Source organism: Chelonoidis abingdonii, chromosome 3, assembly GCF_003597395.2.
Source record: "Chelonoidis abingdonii isolate Lonesome George chromosome 3, CheloAbing_2.0, whole genome shotgun sequence".
In the NCBI taxonomy this organism is placed as follows: Eukaryota; Metazoa; Chordata; order Testudines; family Testudinidae; genus Chelonoidis; species Chelonoidis abingdonii.
The window spans coordinates 198,062,510-198,088,597 of record NC_133771.1 but is presented as its reverse complement, the minus strand read 5'-3'; the positions used below and the strand labels follow the sequence as shown (position 1 = coordinate 198,088,597).

Sequence of the window (26,088 nt, the reverse complement as noted above, 5' to 3'; positions counted from 1 at the left end):
CACACCTCAGCCATATTACAGCCTACACAGCAGTGACGCTCTTCGGCCACCTTCACATGTGCTGCCTTCAACTATGGCTCTGCTTGACTTGCAATCCCCGGACGAACTCTCTCACCAAACCAGTCCTTCTCCCCACTTCTGTCCTTACCTCCCTCACTTGGTGGTACAACTTGTCCTTCATCCTAATAGGTGTCCCTTTCACACCCCTGTGCCACTCACCACGATGCCTCTCTGGCATATTGGGGAGTGCATGTGGAAGGCCACATAGCCCAGGGCCTCTGGTTGCCCAAGGAAGCAAGAATGTACATCAGTGTCCTCAAACTCCACACCATTCGCCTGGCCTGCTGAGCACACCATACAACTCTTCCACTCCTGCTATGTCCAACTGCTCTTCAACAACATGGCAATGGTCAACAAGCAGAGTGGGGCCTATTCCCCCTCCCTCGGTGCAGAGGCCGTTCTCCTTTGGAATTGGTGCACCTTCTCCGTGCAAGCAGTTCAGTTGCTCCATCCATGCCAACCATGAGAGAGAACTCCACGACCCCATGCTCCGCTCCATCTTTTCCATTGGGGCATACCTCGCTGGAATTTCTTTGTCAGGGTGGACAATCACAAACTCTCTCTTCTGTTTCAAGGAAGCCCTAGGCCCAGGCTTGCAAGATGATGCCCCTCTCCTCCCTTAGACCACCTAACTGTGCTATGCCTTCCCACCCATTTCTCTGCTTCTGCAAGTCCCGCTCAAAATACGCTGGGGATTGGGCAATGGTCCTCCTTGTGGCCCCTGCTTAGCCTGGCCAGAACTGGTTTACGGACCTTCTTTCCTCTCCAATCCACCTTCCTGATCTCCTGACACAGGCCCATGGCCACATCTAACACCCCAATCTCGCCATCTTTACCTCACAGCCTGATATTTGGATGGGGCTTACGGATAGACATGGTATGTTCTGCTCCCATCTGCAACATCCTTCTGCACAACCAGTGCCCATCCACCAGAGCTTCCTATGAAGCCAAATGGTGCCACTTCACCCTTTGGTCGCGTGACCGTGGCTACATCTCCATCCCTGTCATCCTGAGCTACCTCCTTCACCTCAGACAATCTGGTTTCACTCACTCCTCAGTTCATGTCCACCTGGTGGCGCTCAGTGCCTTCCTCCTTCTGGTGGATGGCTTCTCCATCTTCACTCACCCAACTACTGTCTGCTTCCTCTGCGGCCTTCTCAATGTCTTTCCCTTGGTCTGCAAGTCGACCCCTCCCTGGGACCTTAACTTGGTCCTCTCTGCCCTCACTAAGCTGCCCTTTGAACCCCATGCCATGTACTCCTTCACCCACCTTTCCATGAAGGTCATCTTCTTTGTGGCCATTACTTCTGCACATTATATCAGTGAACTGGCAACCATGATGGCGGACCTTCCCTTTACTGTCTTTCAAAAAGACAAGGTCTCCCTCCGCCTCCACCCCAAATTTCTCCCTAAGGTGGCTCCCTGTTCCACCTCAATCAATGTGTACATCTCCCCACCTTTTACCCCAAGCTACATGCTTCCCCAAGTCACTGTGCACTCTGCTCCCTGGATGTATGTAGGGCACTCACATTCTATCTTCAATGCACTCACCCCTTTTGCACTTCCCCACACCTCTTCATCGCCATTGCTGACTGCTTTTGAGACAATGCGCTCTCCTCACAAACTGTTTCCTGCAGGATCTGCTGCTGTATTACCGATGGCTATACTCTCTCTCACATTCATCCCCCACTAGGGGTCACTGCTCATTCCACGCGGGCTCATGCCATCATGTCAGCCTTCCTCAAAGACATTCTGTGAGGGGACATTTGTTGTGTGGCCACTTGGTCATCCGTCCATACCTTTGCCACACAGTATGCCATTGCCCCTGCCGCGTTGGCAGACTTGCTGTTGGATGAGCTGTTACACACACTGACTGCTGTTAAGACCTCGTGCCCACCTCCGTGCTGAACACTGCTTGCTACTCTCCCACTATTGGAATCCACATAGGGACCATAACTTGAAGATTACTTACCCCAACTGGAGCTTCTTCAAAACGTGTGGTCCCTATCTGGATTCCAATACCCGCCCTCCATCCCCTCTGCTGCTGGCTCCGTGCTCCTGTGTAGGAGGGAATTGGTGGCATCGACTCGCATGGCTTCTTAAAGCCATGGATGTGCCACCTTACTGTGCATGTCTATCCCTTAACATGTTTGTATTTCTTTTAAATGTTTCATTAACTCTGTAACAAGGAAAACATAAATATTACATATATGCAAAGTTGTTAACTTCAGTTGCTTAACTTTCCATTGCTTGAGACTACACTTATGATATTGCATTTATAGTTTATTTTGTCTTCCTCTATTTCTAACAGAAAATAAAAAAATCTACAACTATTTAATTAAATGCAGTTTACAGGCTTTACTGTAGTCTCAGTTTCCGCATCTCCAACTGGGAAAATAATATTTCACAGGGGTGTTTTTAGGATTCACTATTTTGAGCCAAATTCTTCCTCCCTTACTCACTTGTAATCCCATGTTGTATTTTAGTGCCTGACTACACGTTATATTCACATTTTACTTAACTTACAAGTGCAATAACTATGCAACACTAGCTTCCTGTTTGGACACACTTATTCTGGAAGAAGAGTGTTTTTTCTGGTTTAGCTTAATTCACTAACCTGGAAAAAAGACACTCTTATACCCCCGAGGGAGCTATTCTGGAACAGTTTGTGAGGACTATAGCTATTCTAGTTAACTTTATGCAACAAGTAATTGAATAACAACTAGCAACAGGAGAGTTGATTGAAATCGATGGGGATTATATCCAGGGGCAGTAGCTGTAACTGAGAATAGAATTTGACCTATTTCTTACAATGGAGTAATTTGACCCACCATTGTTTTTTAAAGGACATTTGCTCTAGTTTGCTCTTGGCTTAATAAATTTAGCATTTAAATATACAAACTGGGGTTTGATTTTAACACTTTATTGAAAGGAACAGGAAGTGGGAGGAGGAATTTACACTTTTGCTGTTGTTTAGGTGTAGACAAGATTTCCAAGTGACTAGTAATTCTGGACTTCAGGGCATATCCAACATAGGAGCAAATCAGCATGCAATGTGCATTATGGGGTTGTGAATGCACTAACATGTTCCCTGCTAATTGGTCTGTGTAGATCCTGCTAGTGCACACTAAAAGCACCCTAGGGTGCTTTAACACTGCACTGTTTCAGACAGTGTTGAAAACAGACCCTTTAAAGTTTTCATTATTTGAGCCCTCAACCACTGAGGCAGCCAAAATCACTATAGTCTTTTAAAAATATTGGCCAAGTTTTTGTTTGTTTAAACAAAATCCCAGCTTTTGCATTGCATCTATTCTTATTCACATGCTATGTGGCAATCAGTTGTGTAAATCTATGTAGAACAATATACTACTTCACCACGGCGTGGTACAACACGAATGAAAAGGCAATTTTTAAAATCTAGAAAATACTGGGTTTGGGTAAAGAACAGTCAAAGCAGACCACGTGATACCTTATACTGGAACAAAATATGTACATTTTGGTAAAGGTACATTCAGGCTAAAGGTGCCCTCTTCAGGTGCTGAGAACTGCAAGCTTTATCTGAAAGCTCACGTCTTAACTGACAAGTTTATGAATGTGTGGGTTGAGATACCTGGGCTGACTATGCGATATGGGCAAGTGACTGCACATGGGCAGCTGCAAAGGCAAGATGTCAGTCCTAGAGTCCAGTGCAAACTTTGCATTTTTTTAATGGCAGTGTTAAATTTTCTCCAAGTGTTACATTTCTCACCGATTACAATCGTAAGAATCACGAAATGAAAGGGCTCCAGGCAGACAGTGCGCTAGGCAGAGCAGACCGCTGTTCAGTGAAGCCATGAGGGGCACTCGGGCGCGGGAGAGGGAGTTGAGGGGAGCCCCCCGTGCCCTGGCCCTGGGGTGGGGGAGGAGCAGCCTCCCTGCAGCCGACGCCATTTTACGCTTCCGGCCCCGATTTCCGCCCCAGTCCCCGCCGCTCAGTTCGGGGTGGGAGCGGGAGAGGGCCGGCCCTGGAGGGAGGGACGAGGGCGGAGAGACTCGGCCGCCTCCGTCTCCTGCCTGGTCGGAAATAGCCGAGCTCAGCCCGAGCGCCCTGCCCCCCTCCTCCTTCCCCCACAGCAAAATGGCGGCGCGTGGAGTCCCTGGGAGCCAGTGAGTGACTCGGCTTCTCCTCCCCGCCGCCGCCGCCGCCGCCACAGGCTCATTTGCATTGATCAGCCGCCCCCTCCCCCCTCCCGGATTCCAGACCGGCCCCTCTCCCCCCCCCGTCTGGTCCCCCATCAATCATCAATCAGCACCGAGTGGATCAATCAATGGTCGGGAGGAGGCGGCGGCGGCGGCTGCTGCTGTTAATGAACAATGTGTGAGAGCTGCGCCGAGCTGCTGGAGGTGTTAAATGAGAGTAAGTGCGGCCGCCCCCTCGCCCGGCAGGCCCCCCCCCCCCCGAGGTATAACGGCCTTCCCGCTCGCCGGGGCCTCCCGTGCCGCGGGGTGGACTGAGGAGACCCGTCCGCCCGGGGTAGGGATAATCCGCCCGCCTGGGCTCCGGGCGGGGTCATAATTCCCCCTCCTGGGCCCCTCAGCACAGGGAGGTCGTGCCCCCTCGTAACGCTGCTCCCCCCGGGCCCCCTCCCGGCGGCGCCCAGTCCGCTCCTCCCATCGCGACCCGGGAAGCCGCAGCAAGGCCTAGTGCCGCCTAGTGCTGCTCCTGTGGTGAGGAGCTGGAGGCCAGGCCTGGGCAGGCTCTCTGGGAGCAGAGAGGCGGATGATCCGCCCCCCACCCATTGTATTGGGGTGCTCGGCTGGGCAGCAGTCTTGTGTGGCCGTTTTCAGACCGGGCTGGCGGAGGGGAACCCGGCCCTGACACGCGTCCGTCCCGGCTTTGAAACGGTTTCTTGGCCCGGCGAGCTCCCTGGTGTCTCAGCTTGAATCTTGGCTCATGTCTCCTTCCAAAGTTCCCGCATCGCAAGTGGGAGTTACCTAAGGCGGGGGGCTCGGGCCTCGCACGCTTGCAGCCCGGGGGGGCCCTTCACCCCACCCCAGCCGGATCCGGTACAAAGCATCTTTCACCTCCTGTGCAGCAGGCCTTGGGCATCTCCTGGAACCGGTTCCAACTAAGCTGTCGGGGGCAGGCCTAGTATCTCTTCCGTGTTTTGTAATGTTGTGTACGTAGGCAGTGCTTAATAAATAAACCAGCTTAATCAAATACCTTCGGTGTGGAGGTGCTGGGGTGTTTAATAAACACTGTGTAAAGCTGTGACTAGAAGCAGGTTTGGAAAGATTTACATTTAATAAACGCCATTTAGCTATTGAGGTATATACAGTTTAGAGGCAGATCTTACTGTGATGGAGTGAAATGTAGATCATGATACAAGTACTACCTTAGGACTCATTCCGTTTTTAACTCCTGAGAGGCCTGATCACAGGGGTTGTTCAGTTTTAAAATACATTGATACATATCACTCTGTTTACATGTGTTTTAGTGTCCCCTTTTTTCTTACTGTAAACACTTGCTATTTAGCTATGATCAACATCACTATTTTTGAGAGAGATTTAAGTTATAAACCCAAGTGATAGTAGGTCTAAGGGCCTGGAGACATGAGTAAAACAGATTACAAATTAACCTCAGGCAACTGTTGATAAAATCACTCTACTGGCTGGTTTGGTCAAGTTTGTGATTTTAACATCTTATTTTCTGAACAAGCACTGCTCATTGTTTACTTATGTTAATCATTATTATCCAAGACACAAGGAGGGTGAGGTCATGTCTTTTGTTAGACCAACTTCAGGTCTGTTCAAGCTTGAAAGCTGCTTTCTCACCAACAGAAGTTGGTCCAATAAAAGATATGACCTCACCCACCTTGTGTGTCTCTCTAATATCTGAGACCAACAGGGCTGCAACAACTCTGTATACATATGCTATCCTATCATCCCTCCCCCCCATTACAATATTTGGGGTGGAGCATAGGGTAAATTTTGATAAAATTTAGATTGTGTGTTTAATCTGCCAGTTTATTTTAAACAACTGATCTTTAACAGATTGACTGTAGGACTAGTTCAGTTATCAGTGGTGTATTAGTCTGATAACTTTATTGGAAGAGAGAATTCATTTGGTGGTGGCCTGATGGCGTCAATGTATAAATTTAATAAAGATTGGTCTGTTTGAATGTTAATGTTTTAGGCTGTAATAAAACATAAATTTCAATGTGTGAAGCCTAATGTTACTTGTTTTCTATAATTAATCTAGTTTGGAAACCATTTTTAAATTGAGGTTCAAATAATTGGATCATTAATTAAAGATAAGTGTTCGATGTATGCCTTCTCTTTTTAACAGTGGCTTATCTGTAAATAGGGTAGTAGGTTCTGTATATTTTAATGATATGATTTTGCTATTCTTAGATTTGAAAAGGAAAGATGACTTTGGTAGTTAATTTCCTGGGGAAAGTTATGCTTCGCTGTTGTCTTACATTTAACCTCCATAAACTCCGTTCAAACAACGTATAATGCTGTCTTAAACCCACAGAAACAGTTGTCATTTGTAATAAGGCTGAATATAATTTTCTGTTCAGACATTAAAATACTGGTGGTGCAATATATAAGCTACCTGGAAAAGTTAAATGTAATAGAGTGAATTAAAGAGGGAGTCCTAGCTTTATTATTAATGTCTTTATTTGTATAGCTTTACTTTAGTGCCTTTGCATTATTTACATGGATTTTTAATTTATCTGCACCAAAAAAATAATTGCACGCCTCATTTTAAAAATTATATTTCAGTAAAAATGAAAAATCGTTGTAAAAATGAGATCATGACCAAAATGTGTGAGCCTGAGACTGCTTGCAATTTTCTTTCTTGTCTGCTGAGCATTTGGAATAGCCTCTTAACCGTACTAAAACTACTGAATTAGTATCTCGACAGAGATCCAGGAATGTAAACTGAAAGTTCAACAGCATCATCTTGCTTCACTGTTAGAAAGCAGTTATTATACAGAACAACCTCCCTCAAAAAATACTTCTGCCTTTTGTCTTTATTTACTTTAAAATTCCTGATGTAATTATCTGGCACTGTTTGTATTAAAGGAGATTCAGCAAAGAAACAGACTGCTGAGCCTTGATGCTCTGTTGAGAGCACATGGGAATTCCCTATTTTGTTCATAGGACAGAACAATGAATTTTACCAATTTAGTCTCTGATAGTGCAAATACTTACATACACGCTTATCTTTAAGCACATTAGTAGTCCTGTTTGACTTCAGTGTGATAAAGCATGTGCATAAGTGTTTGCAGGATTGGAGCCCCACTCCAGCAATGACCTCTATATTGGTATAGCAGTGTTTCTCAAACTGGCGTCACCGCTTGTGTAGGGAAAGCCCCTGGCGGGCCAGGATGGTTTGTTTACCTGCCCCGTCCGCAGGTCTGGCCGACCGTGGCTCCCACTGGCTGCGGTTTGCTGCTCCGGGCCAATGGGGCTGCTGGAAGCAGCATGGGCCGAGGGACCTACTGGCTGCCGCTTCCAGCAGCTCCTGCAGCGGCGAACCGCAGCCAGTGGGAGCTGCGATCGGCCGGACCTGTGGACGGGGCAGGTAAACAAACCGGCCGGCCGCCAGGGGCTTTTCCTACACAAGCGGTGACCCCAGTTTGAGAAACACTGTGGTACAGGAATTTGCCTGCATGGAGAGCTCATTGCAGGATCTCAAGTCTTTAAGCTTGATTCTGTAACCAATCGCATTTGTCAGTGGGTCTACACATGAGTAAATACTACGGAATTTGAATAAATGTAGCAATATTTGGGGCCCATAATTTAAAAAAAATTGTACCTTCTCATGAATGGTAATGATCAGTGTAATTATTTATTTTTTAAAATGCAAATCTTAAGTACTACATTTAAGCATGTCAAACTTAGCTGTGTAGCATCCTGTTTTGCTGGGCATTGTACAAACATTTTGAAATAAATGATCCCTGCCTCAAAGAGCTTATGAGCCAAGAAACATGTGCATAGTTGGTATACATTTACAGCATGTGATGTGATAACACTTACAGCTGCTATGTTGTATACTGTGACTGTGTCTGGGGAAAACAGAAAATGTTGTACATGCCTATGCCTAAGGATTCATGTGGGTACCAGACTAAAAATGGTAATATTCCAAGAGTTAAGAATAGAATATATTTATAAGTCATGCATCTTTAAAAAACAAAACAAACATAGGAGTTGGGCATATAGGGTATAGTGACTTTTTACAAACTCCAGTGACTCTTTCTTATTTGGCAAGCATTATAAAGGCCTGTTCTTGGTTATGCTTGACACTGGTCAGGGCTTGCTGCTCCTTTGACGACTTCTCACATCTGAGTGCACCCTTCCAGGTGACTGGCCTCTTGCCTTCATCTGGCCTCCTTCCCTGCAGTCTCTGCTTCTCTCTCCCCCCTGTTCTTTAGGGGCTATCCTTTGATCAGTTTCCAAATCCTTTGTTTCCACCATTGTCTCTTGAACCTGCTTAAACCAATTTGTGTGGCCAACCAGGGGGTCAGGGATAGACTTCACAGCAGTTGCTATCAACTAATTGTCTTCCTTCCTGCATAGATAGTGACCCCTCCCCTCTCTTCTAATCATATTGCAAACAGCACAATAACTAGCAAACAGATGGGCATATCATAAAATATTTACGGGCAGCTTCATGTCCTTCAGAATTTTCAGATGGTCTGCAAAATTTGTTACAAAATAAACTGAAACATTTTTAAATTAGAAACCTGTCAAACACTTGAAACTAACTTCAGGGGTTTTGCTAGTATTTATAACTTAGGTACTGAAGACAGCTGATCTGGTCTTCTATCAGATACTCTTGAAGGGATATAATACATATCTAGTAATGCATGAGGACTAGACCTTCCTGGAGGATGTGAAGGTCCTCGTTACATTCTGTGTGCAGTGAAACCTTCTTTTAGTGAACTTTTAACACAGTGAAACTGTACTTACAATGAAGTAGAACAAAAATCCCAAATTTTTCTAGTACCCTCTAATGTTTAATTTTTTGTTATGGGGAAAAATATCACTAAGGCTATCTACACTGTCAGCTGAGCAACAAAACTTTTGTCCTTCAGAGATGCTAACCCTTCACCCCCTCTCCCGGAAAGACAAAGTTTCGCTGTGAGAAGTGTCAGTGTGAACAGCGTGTTGTCATCAGGAACGCTCTCCTGTTAACAACGCAAATGCCGCTCATTGTGGGTGGAAGTATTTTGTTGGCAAAAGTGCTGAAAATACAGAGTACTTGCTTTGCAACTGTTGTAGGCAGAATCCTGCTACACATCTCCTAGTCATCAAATTGGCCCTGTCAACACTGGTTCTCCACTTGTGAGGTACTCCCTTCTCTTGTCATTATATAATGCCTGCATCTGAAAAAGTGAGGGTTTTTTTTACCCACAAAAGCTTATGCCCAAATAAATTTGTTAGTCTTTAAGGTACCAAAGGACTCATTGTTTTTGTTGATACAGACTAACACGGCTACCTCCAATACTAGTCATTCAATGGTTATCATTAAATTTGGAAGTTAATGATCTTACTTGTCTAGAGCCAGCCTTTGTAGTTTTGGAGAGGCCTGTAAAACATCATTTTTGCTTTATCTGTTGCTGCCAAATTTAATTGTTTCCTGTCCACCATTATCATGTCTCTATGTGCAGAACCTTCCAAAAGATTGTGAGGTGGATTTGTTGGGATAATGGACTCACTTTTATATAAAAAATATGTTAGCACAACTGTGGGAGAAGTGGAGCCATGCTGCTTGTTTCTTTAAAAGTTAGCAATCAATTTACATAGCCTTGAAAACATAAGGTTAGGTATTCTTTGTAAGGGTACAGGCTAGCGATTTTTTAAAAATGAAAATAGATTCCTTATGTTAATAGTTCCCTCTCCTGGGGCCTGTGACTGTGAGCTTTGTAGAGCCTAGCTCGGAGTAGGTGAGAATAACCAGGAAAGAAGAAACATAAAAATAAAATGGAAAGAGAGACCCCCTCCCCCTTAATAAAACTAATATATTAAACAAAAACCATTACTTTAAAAACAAAAACAGAGGTGAGAGTAAAAGATAATGTCTAAATAAATTTCACATTAATATTTGTAATTGTAAAGAGCTTTGAAGACGAAAAGCACTCTATAATTGGTAAGAATTCTAGTTTAAAGAGGTTTCCAAAATTAGAAAGATGCCTTAGTGTTTTGTGTATGCAACTTTTAGAGTTTGCCGTTATTTGGTCTTATCTAAAATAACACTGTTTTTTCTTTTGTCCTGAAATTTGTTTGATTTATACTACTGAAGATAGTTCTTTCCCATTACACAAACCAGTCTATTATTAATGCTGAAGATTAGTTATGTAAATTCAATTCTGCTCAGTTTTATTGTGTTATGAACCAAATACAAGCAGTTACTACAACCATTCTCTTGTATATAATGAGTATTATGATTTAATCTTGTGAGACTGAATAAGTATTTCTTATAGTAGAAAATGGTATTGGGGAAATCACGTTATAGCAGTGACTCTCAAACTTCTTCATATTGTGGATCTTTTTTAAGATAGAAATATTTTGATGGGCCACCATCTTTCCATATACCTGATCATGATTCTGCACAGTCTCTACAGTAACAGCCCTTCTTGGTTACATGAGTAAATAATTCAAATACGCCACTACCCTGATATAATGCTGTCCTCAGGAGCCAAAAAATCTTTCAGCGTTGTTGGTGAAACTGCGTTATATCGAACTTGCTTTGATCTGCCGGAGTGTGCGGCGCACCCCCCCTCCCCCCGGTTATATCGAGGTAGAGGTGTAGAATTAAGGAGACTAGATAAAATTGCTTTAATATGATTATGAATGTCCCTTTGTCATTTTGTCACGTCTGCTAATGTTGAACTTGAGACCAAATAATTTCCTGTTTAGGAAAGTTCCCGCTCAAGAGGTTTTCTTCCAACTTTTTGTGGGGTGTTTGGTTTTCACTCTGTTTGACAAGAAGTTGATTTAGTGTCTTTAAACTTGTGGATGTTCCAAGCAGATCCTGAGACGTGTACCAGGTGTGTTGTGCTTCCATAAAAGTTCCTGACCATGCAGGTCATTACAGCATTGATTCCTGTAAGACAGTGGTGGGCAACCTGCGGCTCGTCAGGGTAATTTGCTGGCGGGCGCCAGTTTGTTTACATTTGCACGGCCACCCATAGCTCCCAGTGGCTGTGGTTCACTGTTCCCAGCCAATGGGAGCTGTGGGAAGCAGCGGTCAGTTTGTTGTAAACAAACTATCTGGCGGCCCGCCAGTGGATTACCCTGATGGGCTGTCCATGGACTGCAGGTTGCCCACCGCTACTGTAGGAGCTCTGCTGCTTCAGCATCTCCCTGATGTTAGGAGTGGTTGTCTGTCTGATTTAGAGTAGGATGAGCAGGGTGGATTGATTTAATTCAAAGCAATTTAAATCAGCAAGTAGGCAACCTTAAATTAATTGCTTTTAATTGTATTTTGCACTGGTACCTTTTAGTTATTTTCCTAAAAAAAGATCTATACATACTAGCTGATAACCATTAAAACATATTATTTGCAACTACATTTAGCTTTTATGCAAAATTTGGTGGTACTTTTTACTAGCCAGCAGGCTGCAATATATCTACATATATTTATTTAAGCATCTATTTAGCTTAATTTACATTTTTCAGATTATTTTTTTTTCATCTTTTATTATGTTAGAAGATGGTGAATGATGCAACTCTTATTTACTAAGCACTGATTAGTTTTTTACTTGAGATTTGTGTCAACCTCCTTGGATGAAAATTTGTATCAGCCATTTTGCATTTAAAACTAACAAAAGTAGTAGTATCTGTAGTTAATGAATTAAACTGATTGTTTCTGATCACCATGCCCTTCAAGTTTTTAGAAGTAGTAGAACTCATCTTCTCAGATCCCAGTTTTTGTTTGTAGATTGGAAGAGAAATATAAGCTCTCCTGGTTTTTCTTCTCTCATTTGGGTTCTTTACTTTGATTGAACTAGTCATTGAATTGCACTAGCTGAATAAACTGAAAAGAAAATAGGCTCTCTGCACCTGCAGAGAAGGCTGCTGCTGTAAAAGGCTCCAGCTCTGGTTCCAGGTGCTTAATGAGGAATTTCCACCGGTTCAGTGGCCTGTTTTTCTTTAAAATTTGGTATCAAACATATACTGCTTAATATTTTTTTGTATTTAATGATTATAGTAAGGTATGCCTTAATATAGGTTGTCACTTTCAAATGTAATTTTAAATGTCTAATTTTAAAATTTTAACCTGTAGAACATAATTCTAATTCTTAAGAACATAAGAATAGTCATGTTGGGTCACACCAGTGGGCCATCTAGCTCAGTATTCTGTCTCTCTGACTGTGACCAGTGCCATATATTTCAGGGTCGATGAACAGAACAGGTCAAGTATCGAGTGAGCCAATCCCTATCGTTCAGTTGCAGCTTCTGGCAATCAGAGATTTAGGGACACCTTGGACCATGGGCTTGTGTCTTTGACCGTCTTGGCTAATACCTGTTGATGGACCTAACCTGCAGGAGCTTATCTAATTCTTTTTTTAATCTAGTTTTACTTTTGGCCTTCACAGTATCCCTGAGGATCAAATTCTACAGGTTGACTGTGCATTGTGTGAAGAAATACTTCCTTTTGATTTTTAAACCTGCTCCCTATTAATTTCATTGAGTGACCTCTAGTTCTTGTATTATGTGAAGGGGTAATCTCCACTTCTTTAGTCAAGTTCTTCACAACATTTATGATTTTATTGACCTCTATCACAGTGGTTCTTAATCTTTCCAGACCACTGTACCCCTTTCAGGAGTCTGATTGGTCTTTCATGCCCCAATTTTCACTTCATTTTAAAACTACTTGCTTACCAAACTAGTCATAAAAATACGAAAGTGTCACAGTACACTATTATTGAAAAACTGCTTACTTTCTCATTTTTACCATATAATTATAAAACAAATGGATTGAAATATAAATATTTTACTTACATTTATAGGTATAGCATATAGAGCAGTATATACAAGTCGTATGAAATTTTGGTTTGTACTGACTTTGCTAGTGCTTTTTATGTAGCCTGTTGTAAAACTTAAGCAAATGTCTAGATGAGTTGATGTACCCCTGGGAAGACTGGTGTACTCCCAGGGGTATACATGCCCCTAGTTGAGAACCACTGCTCTATCACATGCCCCTTAGTTGACTCTTCTCTAAGTTGAACATCTTTAAGGCTGCGTCTTCAGCCTGAGGGGCTGCAGGACTCTGGAGCTGACAGGCAGTGGGGCTCTGGCAGGGTTCCAGCGACAGGTGACAGACTCCGGAGGGGGCCCTCCTCAGGGTTCCAGTGCACGGGGGGAGGGGGATGCCTCGGGCAAGCGGCTGGGGTATCCCATTTTCTCTTTGGGAAATATAGTCATCCTGCAGCTCCCGGCTGCTGTGAGTGAAGGGGGAATTCCACAGCCCCCAGCTACCACAGTGATGGGGGAAACCATGGAGCTGCAGCAGCAAAAGTCACAGACTGGTCCCGGGTTCTGTGAATTTTTGTTTATTGCCTGTGACCTGTCCATAACTTTTACTAAAAATAACCATGACAGAATCTTAACCTTGAGCATCTCTCCTCCAATGACAGCTGTTCTATACCCCTGATCATTGTTGTTGCACTTCTTTGTACTTTTCCCAATTCTAATATCTGTGTTTTGAGATGGGCTGACCAGAACTGCATGCAGTATTCAAGGTGTGGGTATACCATGAATTTATATAGGTAGCATTATGATATTTTCTGGCTTATTTTCTATCCCTTTTCTGATGCTTCCTAACATTCTGTTAAGCTTTTTTTTACTGTTGCTGCTCATTGAATGGATATTGTCACAGCACTATCCACAGTGACTCAAAAACCTCTCGAGTGGTAACAGGTAAATTTAGACTCCATCACTTCATATGTATAGTTGAGATTGTATTTTCCAATGTGTATTAGTTTGCATTTATCAACATTAAATTTCATCTGCCATTTTGTTGCCTCGTCACCCAGTTTAGTGAAATCACTTTATAACTCTTCCGCCACAGCTTCAGACTTAACTATCTTGAGTAATTTAGTATCTACTGCAAACTTTGCCACCTCACTGTTCATCTCTTTTTCCAGATCATTAATAAATATGTTGAACAGCACCTGTCCCAGTACAGATCTTTGGAGGATCCCACTATTTACTTCTCTTCGATGTGAAAATAGACTATTTATTTCCGCGCTTTGTTTCCTATCTTTTATCTACTTACTGATACATGAGAAGGACCTTCTCTCTTATCCCATGGTTGGTTAGTGTGCTTGAGAGCCTTTGGTAAAGGACCTTGTCAAAGGCTTTCTGAAAGTCCAAGTATGCTGTATTGAGTGGATCACCCTCAAATAATTCTGATAGATTGGTGAGGCATGATTTCTCTTTACAAAAGATAATGTGTTCCTCTATGAATCTGATAATGCTGTTCTTTACTATAGTTTCAACCAATTTGCCTGTTGCAGTAGAAACTCAGAGTTACACATACCTTGGGAATGGAGGTTGTTCATAACTCTGAAATATTCATAATTCTGAACAAAACGTTATAGTTCTTTCAGAAATGTATAGCTGAATATTGACTTAATATAGCTTTGAAACTTTACTATGCAGAAGTAAAATGGTGCTTTTAACCATCTTAATTTAAATGAAAAACCGAAGAAACAGGTTTCAGAGTGGTAGCCGTGTTATTCTGTATCAGCAAAAATAATGAGGCGTCCACATAACTTACTGTGTCAAATCTTGTTTTTAAACTTTCCCTTTGTTTTTTTAGTAATTTATGTTTAATACAGTACTCTACTGTATTTGCTTTCTTTTTGTCTCTGCTCCTGCCTGGTTGTGTACTTTTGGTTCTAAATGCGTATGGCCCTTGTTATTAGGATTAGTTCTTACCCTGTGGCCTTCATCCTTCACAGCTTTAATTTCTCCAGGTCATTTTGCAATTTGGCTGTGTCTCCCTGTGTGTGTTCAACTAACAGTGACAGAAACAGCTCTTCCGACTGCCTGGAAGTGTTTTCACACCCCTGAGCGCGAAAGTTGCAGCGCTGTAAAGTGCCAGTGTAGCCATGGCCTATGAATCTTCTTTCTTGTTTTATTAAGTCCCTACCCCTTTCTTTCCTACATTTTCTACCCTATATATCTAGTTCCCACTTTCTTTTTTATTTTTCCCAGATCTGCAGCTTTTGTTGTCTGTCCTCTCAGTTTTCTTTTATGTTTGTGTGTATGTTTTTCCTTTGCCTTGCTTTTTCTCCTAATTTCTGTGCTCTCTCCCCATTCTTCATTCTACCCTTCTTCCCCCCGCCCCCCCACTTCCTGTTTTTTTCTGGCTATGTTCTACTTAAAATAATTCAGCGTAGAACTGCCCTCTTTCATGGTAGCTGCCATTTCCAGTTGTTCTTAGTAGGACAAAGGACACAGGCTACTTGCTTAACTCTCCCTGAAAACATTGTGAAGCTATGGCCATTTTGAAAGAAGTAGTTTTACCTGAGGGCAGCTATTACCTCAGTCCAGCTGAGAATCATTGGAGGTGGCACCTGTTTTGAAATTTTCTATGGAGGAGGAGATTTTTTATATACCAGCCTCTGCTTATATCTAAACTTCCAGTTTCAAAAACTAATGGCAGAAAAATAAACAAAACTTAATCCTACATATTTATTTTGAAAAGCTACCTGTTGCACCAGATCTCCTCAGCAGATGGTAGGAGGAAGAAACTAGGTGTATATATGGAAGGGTGAGTGGAACAGGAAGGAGGGGGAGGAAATGGTGTGTTGCATGTGTGCAAATGAGTGTGGGATACAAGGAGGAGGGAGAAGTTGGATGGTATGTGCTGTGAAATGTAGGGAGGTGCAAGAGTTGGGGGATTTTTGCAGGACAGGAGCTAAGGAGAAACTGGGACTGGCAGTGCAGCTGGTTTGCACTGTGACAATGCAAAGTAGCTGTAAATGCCGGCTGTCTGGCAAGTATGTTCTGCTGCTTTGTGCTGCTCCGGAGTGGCATAAAACAGCTACAAAGTATACTGGTGAATATTACCATAAAAGTTAAAATAAAAAAAAAAATACTTCAGACAATCAGATCATTACATTGTGTGCTAATATTCTCATTGGGCTTCTTGTTTGCTATTCATGTATGACATTTTTTAATTAAAAAAAGAAAAGAAAATTCACACTCAAACCATATTAAGATACAGTTAAGAGTTGAGAATGCATATTAGTAATTTAGGGTAAAATATCTTACAGGGATGTTGCAGTTATCCCTATACCAAGTATTATATATGCAGGAATTCAGAGTTAAGATTTAATTTTAAAGGAAATTCAAACATGTTATGTTACTGAAATGTATAGTTAAGGCACCCACACGATCCTAATGCTACCATATGTGGAAATGGCAGAGGTGCTTAATGACTTCTTTGTTTTGGTTTTCATCAAGAAGGTTGGTGGCGATTGGACATCTGATGTAGTGAATGCCAGTGAAAATGAGGTAGGATCAGAGTCTAAAGTAGAGAAAGAACAAGTCAAAAATTACTTAGACAAGTTAGATGTCTTCAGATCACCAGGGCCTGATGAAATGCATCCTAAAATACTCAAGGAGCTGACTGAGAAGATATCTGAGCCATTAGCAATTATCTTTGAAAACTCATGGAAGATGGGAGACATTCCAGAAGACTGGAAAAGGGAAAATATAGTGCCCATCTATAAAAAAGGAAATAAGGACAACCCAGGGAATTACAGACCAGTCAGCTTAACTTTTGTACCCGGAAAGATAATGGAGCAAATAAATAAGCAATCAATTTGCCAGCACCTATAAGATAATAAGGTGATAAATAACAGTCAACATGGATTTGTCAAGAAGAAATTGTGTGAAACCAACCTGATAGCTTTCTTTGACAGGGTAACAAGCCTTGTGGATAGCGGGGAAGCAGTAGATGTGGTATATCTTGATTTTAGTAAGGCTTTTAATTCTGTCTTGCAGGACCTTCTCATAAACAAACTAGGGAAATACAACCTAGATGGAGCTACTATAAGGTGGGTGCATAACTGGTTGGAAACTCGTTCCCAGAGAGTAGTTATCAGTGGTTCACAGTCATCCTGGAGGAGCATAATGAGTGGGGTCCCACAGGGATCGGTTTTGGGTCCGGTTCTGTTCAATATCTTCATCAATTATTTAGATAATGGCATAGACAGTACACTTATAAAGTTGGCAGACGATACTAATGTGGGAAGGGTTGCAAGTGCTTTAAAGGATAGGATTAAAATTAAAAATGATCTGGACAAACTGGAGAAATGATCTGAAGTAAATAGGATAAAATTCAGTAAGGAGAAATGCAAAGTACTCCACTTAGGAAGGAACATTCCGTTGCACACATACAAAATGGGAAATGTCTGTCTAGGAAGATGTACTGTGGAAAGGGATCTGGGGGTCATAGTGGATCACAAGCTAAATATGAGTGAACAGTGTAATGCTGTTGCAGAAAAAGCCAACATCATTCTGGGATGTATTAGCAGGAGTATTGTAAGCAAGACACGAGAAGTAATTCTTCTGCTCTACTCTGCGCTGATTAGGCCTCAACTGAAGTATTGTGTCCAGTTCAGGGCACCATATCTCAGGAAAGATGTGGACAAATTGGAGAAAGTCCAGAGAAGAGCCACAAAAATGATTAAAGATCTAGAAAACATGACCTGTGAGGGAAGATTGAAAAAACTGGGTTTGTTTAGTCTGGAGAAGAGACGACTGAGAGGGGACGTGATAACAGTTTTCAAGTACATAAAAGGTTGTTACAAGGAGGAGGGAGAAAAATAATTGTTCTTAACCTCTGAGGATAGGACAAGAAGCAATGAGTTTAAATTGCAGCAAGGGCAGTTTAGGTTGGACATTAGCAAAAACTTCCTAACTGTCAGAGTGGTTAAGCACTGGAATAAATGGCCTACAGAGGTTGTGGAATCTCCATCATTGGGGATTTTTAAGAGCAGGTTGTACAAACATCTGTCAGGGGTAGTCTAGATCAGTGGTCCCCAACCTTTCTGTGTGGCAGGCGGTGGACGACTAGCTGTCAAGGAGCATGGCTGCCAGACGAGCAGCCACCGAAATGCCGCTGAGAAGCGGCAACACCAAGAAGTGTCGCCGCCGAAATGCCGCCAAGAAGTATCGGCATTTTGATGGCGACGCTTCTTGACATTGCCGCTTCTCGAGGGCATTTCGGCGGCTGCTTGTCCAGCGGCCACCAGTTCACTGCTTGGACAAGACTAATTCTGTATGCACAACATTTTATATATGTGCTCTGAGACCTATGTTACTGCCTTTATGCTTTTTAATATAGCTCACAATTTTCAGTTCTCTCTATTCAGTCTGTATTTAAAAAGGAAGATATAATTTTTTTGTACAGTTTTCTGTTTTGTAGGTACGTTCTGGCCCTGCATAAATATTAATCTATCTGTATAATCTTCCATATATTCAAAATTGCTGTCATAGCAATTTAACATCTTTAAAATGGAAATGTCTCTTTAATAGCTACATTGTGTTTTGTTTATTTGACTATTTTGTGATGTCTACATCCTTCTAGGTTTATCATAATATTTTTAAATGACTGTTTTTAACTACAATTTGATTTTGCACTTGTGTAGTGAGTAGAGTGACCAGGTGTCTGGTTTTAGATTGGAACACCCGGTCGAAAAGGGACCCTGGCCGCTCCAGTCAGCACTGCCAGTCAGGCTGTTAAAAGTCTGGTCGGCAGTGCTGTCCGGAGCCAAAGCAGGCTAGTCCCTGCCTGTCCCACTGCGCCCAGAACCGGCCAGCAGATCTGGCTCCTAGGCGGAGGGGGCCACGGTTCTCCGCATGCTGCTTCTGCTCCGAGCACCAGCTTCATTCCTGGCCAATGGGAGCTGTGTGGAGGGTGGTGCTTGTGGGTGAGAGCAGTGCATGCCATGGAGTCTTGTGCCCCCTCCCCTCCGCTTAGGAGCCAGACCTGCTGGCCACTTCCGGGGCACAGCACAAAGTCAGGATAGGTAGCGCCGCTGCGCTGCTGACTGGGAGCCGTCCAAGGTAAGCCTGCACCGCAACCCTGAGCCCCAGCCCCCCAGCCTTGAGCCCCTCCAAACCCAGAGCCCCCTTCTGCACCCTAAATCCATCATCCCTGGCCCCATCCCAAAGCCCATCCCCCCTCCTGCATCCCAACCCCTGCCCCAGCCCTGAGTTCCCGCCCAACCCAGGAGCCTGCTTCTGCACCCCAAACTCCTCATCCGCAGGCCCACCCCAGAGCGCACACATCCAGCCCAGAGCCCTCACCCCCTGCACACCACCCCTCTGCCCGGAGTCCCCACCCCAACCTGGAGCCCTCTCCTGCATCCCGGAGCCTGCACCCCCCCATTCGAGAGCCCTCAGCCCTCCCACACACCAACCCCCTGCCTCAACCCACAGCCCCTTCCCACATTCCGAATCCCTTGGCCCCACCCCTCATCCTGGAGCCCCCTCCTGCACCTTAAACACCTCATCCCCAGCCCCACTCCAGAGCCCGCACCCCCAGCCGGAGCCCTCACCCCTTCCCACATCCCAACTACCTGCCCCAGCCTAGAGCTGCCTCCCACACACTGCACCCCTCATTTCTGGCCCCACCCCAGAGCCCGCACCCCCCATTTAGTGCCCTCACCCCCCCTACTCTGGAGCCAGCCCAGTGAAAGTGAGTGAGGGTACTGGAGAGCAAGCCACTGAGGGAGGGGAAATGTAGTGAGTGGGGGTGGGGCCTCAGAGAAGGGGCGGTGCTAAGGTGTTCAGTTTTGTGCCAATAGAAAGTTGGCAACCCTAGTGTTGAGTGACCTTTAGATATAAGATATCCTGCATAAGTCTAGCATGGTGGTTGTCCTTGAGGTCTAATTACAGTATGTTCTCTTAGCCCTCAAATTCTTGCTAAAAATGTATTTATAATCTGAGCTTCATTTGTTTACACTTGGAATTATACAGTCTCCTCTTCTAGTTGATTTACATTTCTAATCTTTTGCAATTTCCTAGTACCTGGCAGGTTTTTAAATGTCCTTTTCTTGTCATGGAAACTCATAGTGTTTTTTTTTTTAGTACTATAGTGTATATCAGCCATTCACATTATTATGGAGAGGTCTGATTGTGATGCCATAGTTAAGATTACATTTAATTCACTTAAAACAGAGTAAAAATGGTAGCTTACATAAATGTAAAAGGCATTTCCTTTGAGTCTTATGTTTGTTCTGGCCCCTCTAGCTAACAATGGCATATTATTAACCCATTAAACTTTTTAGAATGTTGAAACACATTTGAATATTCTGGGAATAGGCTTCCTAGAAAAAAGTAAACTGATATCAAGTAGTTATTAACAATAATTTTTTAACTTAATTATACCTTTGGGGCCCATTCAGCAGCTCAAGTTATTCTTAAGTAGTGTCACAGTGATGACGGAGGTGGCTTAACCCATCATCATCTTCTTTCCTCTCTATTTAATTTGCATGTTACAGTTCTGTGTGAAATGAGTTAATGGTGTGAGGGAGAGCTGTATATCTTAGAGTCCCCCTTCATCTATCCATTATGGACACAGAATACTGAATTGACTTGCAGGCTTTGGGTCTGAAACACCAGTCCTCACTCTCCTCTTTGTCACAGCTTTGTATAAATGGGATCATTGTATAGGCTGCAAAGTTCAGATGCTGCTGTACTTGTCTGCTGGTAGTCTTTAGCCCTGCGCATGTAAGTGGTAGTGTCAGGCCTGTCATGGGTGGGGGTGGGGAAGTGCCATCTCCAAAGTACCCTCCCTGCCTGTGTTCACCATTTTGTTTACTTGTGTTTCACTTTACCGTACTCCTGGGGCATGTTACGAGAAGGCTGTAGGCATGTTGGCATATCAGGGCTGTCAGCTATGTCTTCACGGAGTTGAAGCAACCATGGGTTAGATAGACAGGCATGCTGAAGAATTTCAAAAGCCACAATTTATATCCACTTGTTTGAAACCTGGGATGCAGATCCTGGGCTAAGATTAATAGGCTGTTGACTGGAACAGCCAGAGTGTCTGTCATAATGCAGAAACTGGCTTAGCCCAATCTTGATAGTGTGACTGTGAGGCAGCAATACAGAAAGTCAAAGGTGGTGGTGGAGTGCACAATTAGATGATTGGAAGGTGCACTACAACACCTTGCTACCCTCGATGGTGCAACAGAGCTCCTCTACCCTCACTCTCTCCTTCCCCTCACTCAGTTTGTCTTTAGTACGCTCAGTTCCTTCCAGTCTCTCTCTCTCCCCCTTCCCCATTCATTATCTGTTCCCATCCTCAACCTTACAAGGCAACAGCACTTTCAAAAAGATCTTATGGAATGAAAATGAAAATAAAAAATCATACACAAAAACACTGCATTGTTACTGTATACTAAAAGACCACATATATCCTTAACTACCTTTTTTGGGGTGTAATTTGAGCAAGAGGTGCTGGAAGTTAGGTATTCCCATGAATTTCTAGCACTATCCTCTGAAGCAGCTGTTACTGGGCATCACTAGAAACTGCATTCTGGACTAGATGGACTGATGATGGTCTGACCTGGGATGGCAATTCCTATATTTAGTTTGCTGTAACAGATGAAATAACTTTGATTAAATCTCTTTCATCTCTTGGGATGGTGATTCCAGAAATTATAAACTCTCATTCATCCAAGCACATTAAAAAATTGGTATTATTTTTTGGAACATCTTGCCAAACTGCTGTAGTACAGTTTTAATTAGAGAAGAGAAAAGGAAGGATTCTTAGTGTACACAAGTGTATAAATCTACATAAAGTTTAATACTACCTCCTTAACTCTGAATTTCTTGCACAGTAAGTTGCAATATTTTTTATAGAGGCTGACCAAAATAAACTTGTCTAGGCTGAAATAAAAGTCCAAAAGTTAAATAATTTAATAGTATGCCTCTCAAAGCAAACTATTGCACATATATAGAACTATTCCTTCCATTCAACACTGTTGAATGCTTTTGTAGGGATCAAGAGATTGAATTGATGTTCTGATCTGATGTTATTGGCTCCAAATCTTATTTTTATAAACCTAATTTGTTCTTTGATAATCTTTTAAAAATGTTTTGGTAAGCATCTTTTCCATTATCTTGCATTCACCCTGAGTAAGTGAAACATGTTTGTTTTAGGAGGAGGATTTCCAGGCCAGTTTAAGAACAAACTATCAAATAAAAACCAATAAACAAACCAAACCTCTGATTACCTGGAGTTAAGATTCAGAGAAACGAACCTTAAGAGAATGCTGTAGTTTCCTTTAAAAATAAAAATGGAAAGCATGTAAATATACAGCTAAACTCCTATTTTTCATGTCAGGTTGATTGTATACAACTAAGTTTCCAAAATTCTGAATGCATTTTGGAAGCTTTTTAAGCAGTTGTTTAAGCTGTTTAAGGGCAGTCTGCACTTAAAAAGCTGCAATGGCGCAGCTGCCCCAGTGTAGCTCTGCCACTGTAGTGCTTCAGTGAAGTCGCTACTATGTTAACAGGAGAGCTTCTCCTGATGGTGTAGTTAATCCACCTCAGTGAGAGGTGGTCATTATGCTGGCAGGAAAAGCCCTCCTGTTGTCATAGTGCTGTGTATGCTGGAGGTTAGGTTGGTATAACTGCATCGCTCAGGGGTGTGGATTTTTCAAACGCCTGAGCTACTTTGTTATACCAATGTATGCTTGCAGTGCGGATCTGGCCTAAGATATCTTAAATATGGCAGCATTTTGCCCTAACATGGAATATGGTAAGTGTACTGTAGTCAAGACCCTGTGTATTATGTGGCAAGCTAGTCAAGACCCTGTGTATTATGTGGCAAGCTTGACATAATGTCTGTGGCAAGGTTCTGGGATTCTGCAGCGCTCTGATGTGGTCTTAAAGAAACCAAGTATCATGGGAGATTGTGTTGTAAAACGCAAATGCGGACGGGTCTCTGATGTAGCAATGTGCAATCTCTGTAAACTAAAACATAACAAAATAAAGCATTATTCTTTGAGAATCATGTTGTTATGTGTTTCCATTTATGTTTAAGAGGGTGATAAGTGGGCAGAATTAGGGGATTTTTCCCTAATTTTATGATTTATTTTTAAACAATGAACTTGAAATTGAGTCAGGTTTTTTTGGGTTTACAATTACTTTTATTTTGTAAATAATTTTGTTCCAAAGTGAGCATGTCTAAGACCCACACAAACCAGAGGGAAAACAGTTAAACTGATTTCGCGTTGTTTATAAAGTGTTGTCAAATATATAAATCAAACTGGAAAAAAATTACTATTTTTCCCCTTTTTCATTTATGATCATCTTAGGTGTTGCTCATCGTAGGTATAAAAAAAGTGAGACGATTGTGATTTGTTTCAAGTTGTTGGTGTCTCTTCTGATACATCACAATTATAGGCAGTGCAATTTCTGTGTGTGTAGTGTATTTATTTTAAAGGAAACTTCTGTATTCTCTTAATGATTGTTCTCTGAAGTGATATGTTTCCTAACCTTACCTCCAATTAAAAGTTGTTTGCATTGGAATTTTTGATTTTTAGAATTGTATAGTGATAGTAGTCTATATTGGAGCTTGCAAAATTGAAGGAATTCAAGATGAGTTTGGAGCCAGAAAAACCCCTTACTCCCCACACCCGGGGGGAAGACACCCCAGATCAGTGAGTTTTATTAGGTTTTCCATCCTGCAGCAAAAAAACTTCAGGACCAGACTTCAAAGAGAAACTGCTGAGCTTCAGTTCATCTGCAAATTTGACACCATCAGCTCTGGACTAAACAAAGACTGTGAATGGCTTGCCAATTACAGAACCAGTTTCTCCTCCCTTGGTTTTCACACCTCTACTGCTAGAACAGGGCCCCATCCTCCCTGATTGAACTAACCTCGTTATCTCTAGCTTGCTTGCTAGCATATATATACCTGCCCCTGGAAATTTCCACTACCTGCGTCTGACGAAGTGGGTATTCACCCACGAAAGCTCACGCTCCAAAATGTCTGTTAGTCTATAAGGTGCCACAGGATTCTCTGCTGCTTTTACAGATCCAGACTAACACGGCCACCCCTCTGATAATTAACCACAGTTAACTCAAGTGATTAATGCAAAACAAATTCACTAGATTTAAAAATTAGTCACGATTAATCACAGTATTAATAGCACTGTTTAATAATAGAATATCAATTTAAATGTATTACATATTTTCTACATTTTTCAAATATATTAATTTCAATTACCACATACAATACAAAGTGTACAGTGCTCACTTTATATTATTTGTGATTACAAATATTTGCACTGTAAAAAAGATATACGAGATAGTGTTTTTCTATTCACCTCATAAGTACTGGAGTCAATCTCTGTATCATAAAAGTGAAATTCACAAATGTGGAATTTTTTTTTTTACATAATTGCACTCACAAACAAAACAATGTAAAACTTTAGAGCCTACAAGTCTAGTCAGTCCTATTTCTTGTTCAGCCAATTGCTAAGACGCACAAGTTTGCTTACATTTATAGGAGATACTGCCTGATTCTTATTTACAATGTCACTTTATAGTGAAAACAGGTGTTCGCACGGCACTCTTTTAGCTGGCTTTGCAAGGTATTTACATGCCAGATATGCTAAACATTTGTATGCCCCTTTGTGCTTCGGCCACTATTCTTGAGGACATTCTTCCATGGTGATGACAGATTCTGCTTGATAATGATCCAAATCATTGAGGACCAATGCACATTTATTTTCGTCATCTGAGTCAGATGCCACCAACCGAATGTTGATTTTCTTTTTTAGTGGTTCGGGTTCTGTATTTTCCAAATCGGAGTGTTGATCTTTTCAGACTTCTGATAGCATTTTCCCCGCCTTGTGTCTCTCAGATTTTGGAAGGCTTCAAGTTCTTAAACCTACTTTGTTTTTTTCCTCCCAACTTCTGAGAGTCTGAAGTGTCTATATTTGCAAATTGTTTGAAATTAGAGACCAGTGTTTCTACTATGTAATCAGTGAATGAAATTGTTATTTTTAAAGTTATAAAGGAAGTGTTCAGAATGTCAGGTTTCTATTTTATGCTGGTTAAAAAGCAATATGAAAATTTTAGAATGATCTAGAAGCCTAAAGAGAAATAAGAATAGGTGGAGTTATTGTTGGCAGGAGAAAGGAATGTAACTAGTGGGTAGAATCATCTGTGACTGGATGTTGAAGAGAGTGGCGAAGGTAGAATTGAGTCCTGTTGTTGCAGTTTGCCTTGCCAGAATCTATACACTTCTGGGATGTGACCAGGGCATCTGATATGATTTGATAGAAAACTGGCTAGCTCATCTTTATTTTTAATTCTTCCCTGTGTTGAATTCACTAGTTTATCTAGTTCTAGTAAATGTGACAAATACTGCAAATGGGTGATTAATGACTGCTAAACATTAGTGTAGGAATTTCTGACTCAGCTGGTCTAACCTTGAAGGAAATGGTCAGAAACAAACAGAAATAACAAAAATAGATAAAATCTAAAGTAAAATGTAAACACTGTCAAGAATTGTTAAGTAGAAGGACAGGATGCATGGTCATCTCACAAATTTTGGACAGTACATCTGTTTATCAGATTCTTCAAGCTCAAGTGTGCTGCTCAGTGAAATTGTTGGAAGAGCACTCATTTTAAAAGTGCTGAGCACCTGATAACTCCTGCTGAAGTTGATGAGAGATAGTTGGCACTTAACACTCTTGAAAATCAGGCCAATTATTTAGGTGCTTCATTATGTGGTTTTAAAAGCCTTACTCTAGCAACCATTTTTGAAAATCTTGCATAGAATTTTCAGTTACACTCACAAGGATCCTCAGCCTTTTGTGTGTAAGGCCTTGTCTACACTTGCAAGTTGCAGCGCTGGTGAGGGGGTTACAGCACTGCAACTTAGCAGGTGTCTACACTTAAAAGCTCAACCAGCGCTGCAACTCCCTGTTTGCAGCGTGGGCTGTAACCTGGGTGTTGCTTCGGTTGTAGAGTACCGCTGTGTTA

At 42.2% G+C, this 26,088-nt stretch overlaps 1 protein-coding gene across 5 annotated transcripts in view; it reads left to right on the top strand.

Moving 5' to 3' along the window:
* The first annotated feature begins 4,135 nt into the window (after positions 1–4,135).
* Positions 4,136–26,088, top strand: part of USP34 (ubiquitin specific peptidase 34) — a 299,367-nt gene continuing 277,414 nt past the window's right edge. For all 5 annotated transcript variants that reach the window (XM_075064435.1, XM_075064436.1, XM_075064434.1 and 2 more), the window contains exon 1: positions 4,136–4,456. In XM_075064435.1, coding sequence (XP_074920536.1) covers positions 4,414–4,456 — 43 coding nt within the window. In that variant the 5' untranslated portion in view covers positions 4,136–4,413. The remainder of the gene's footprint in view (positions 4,457–26,088) is intronic.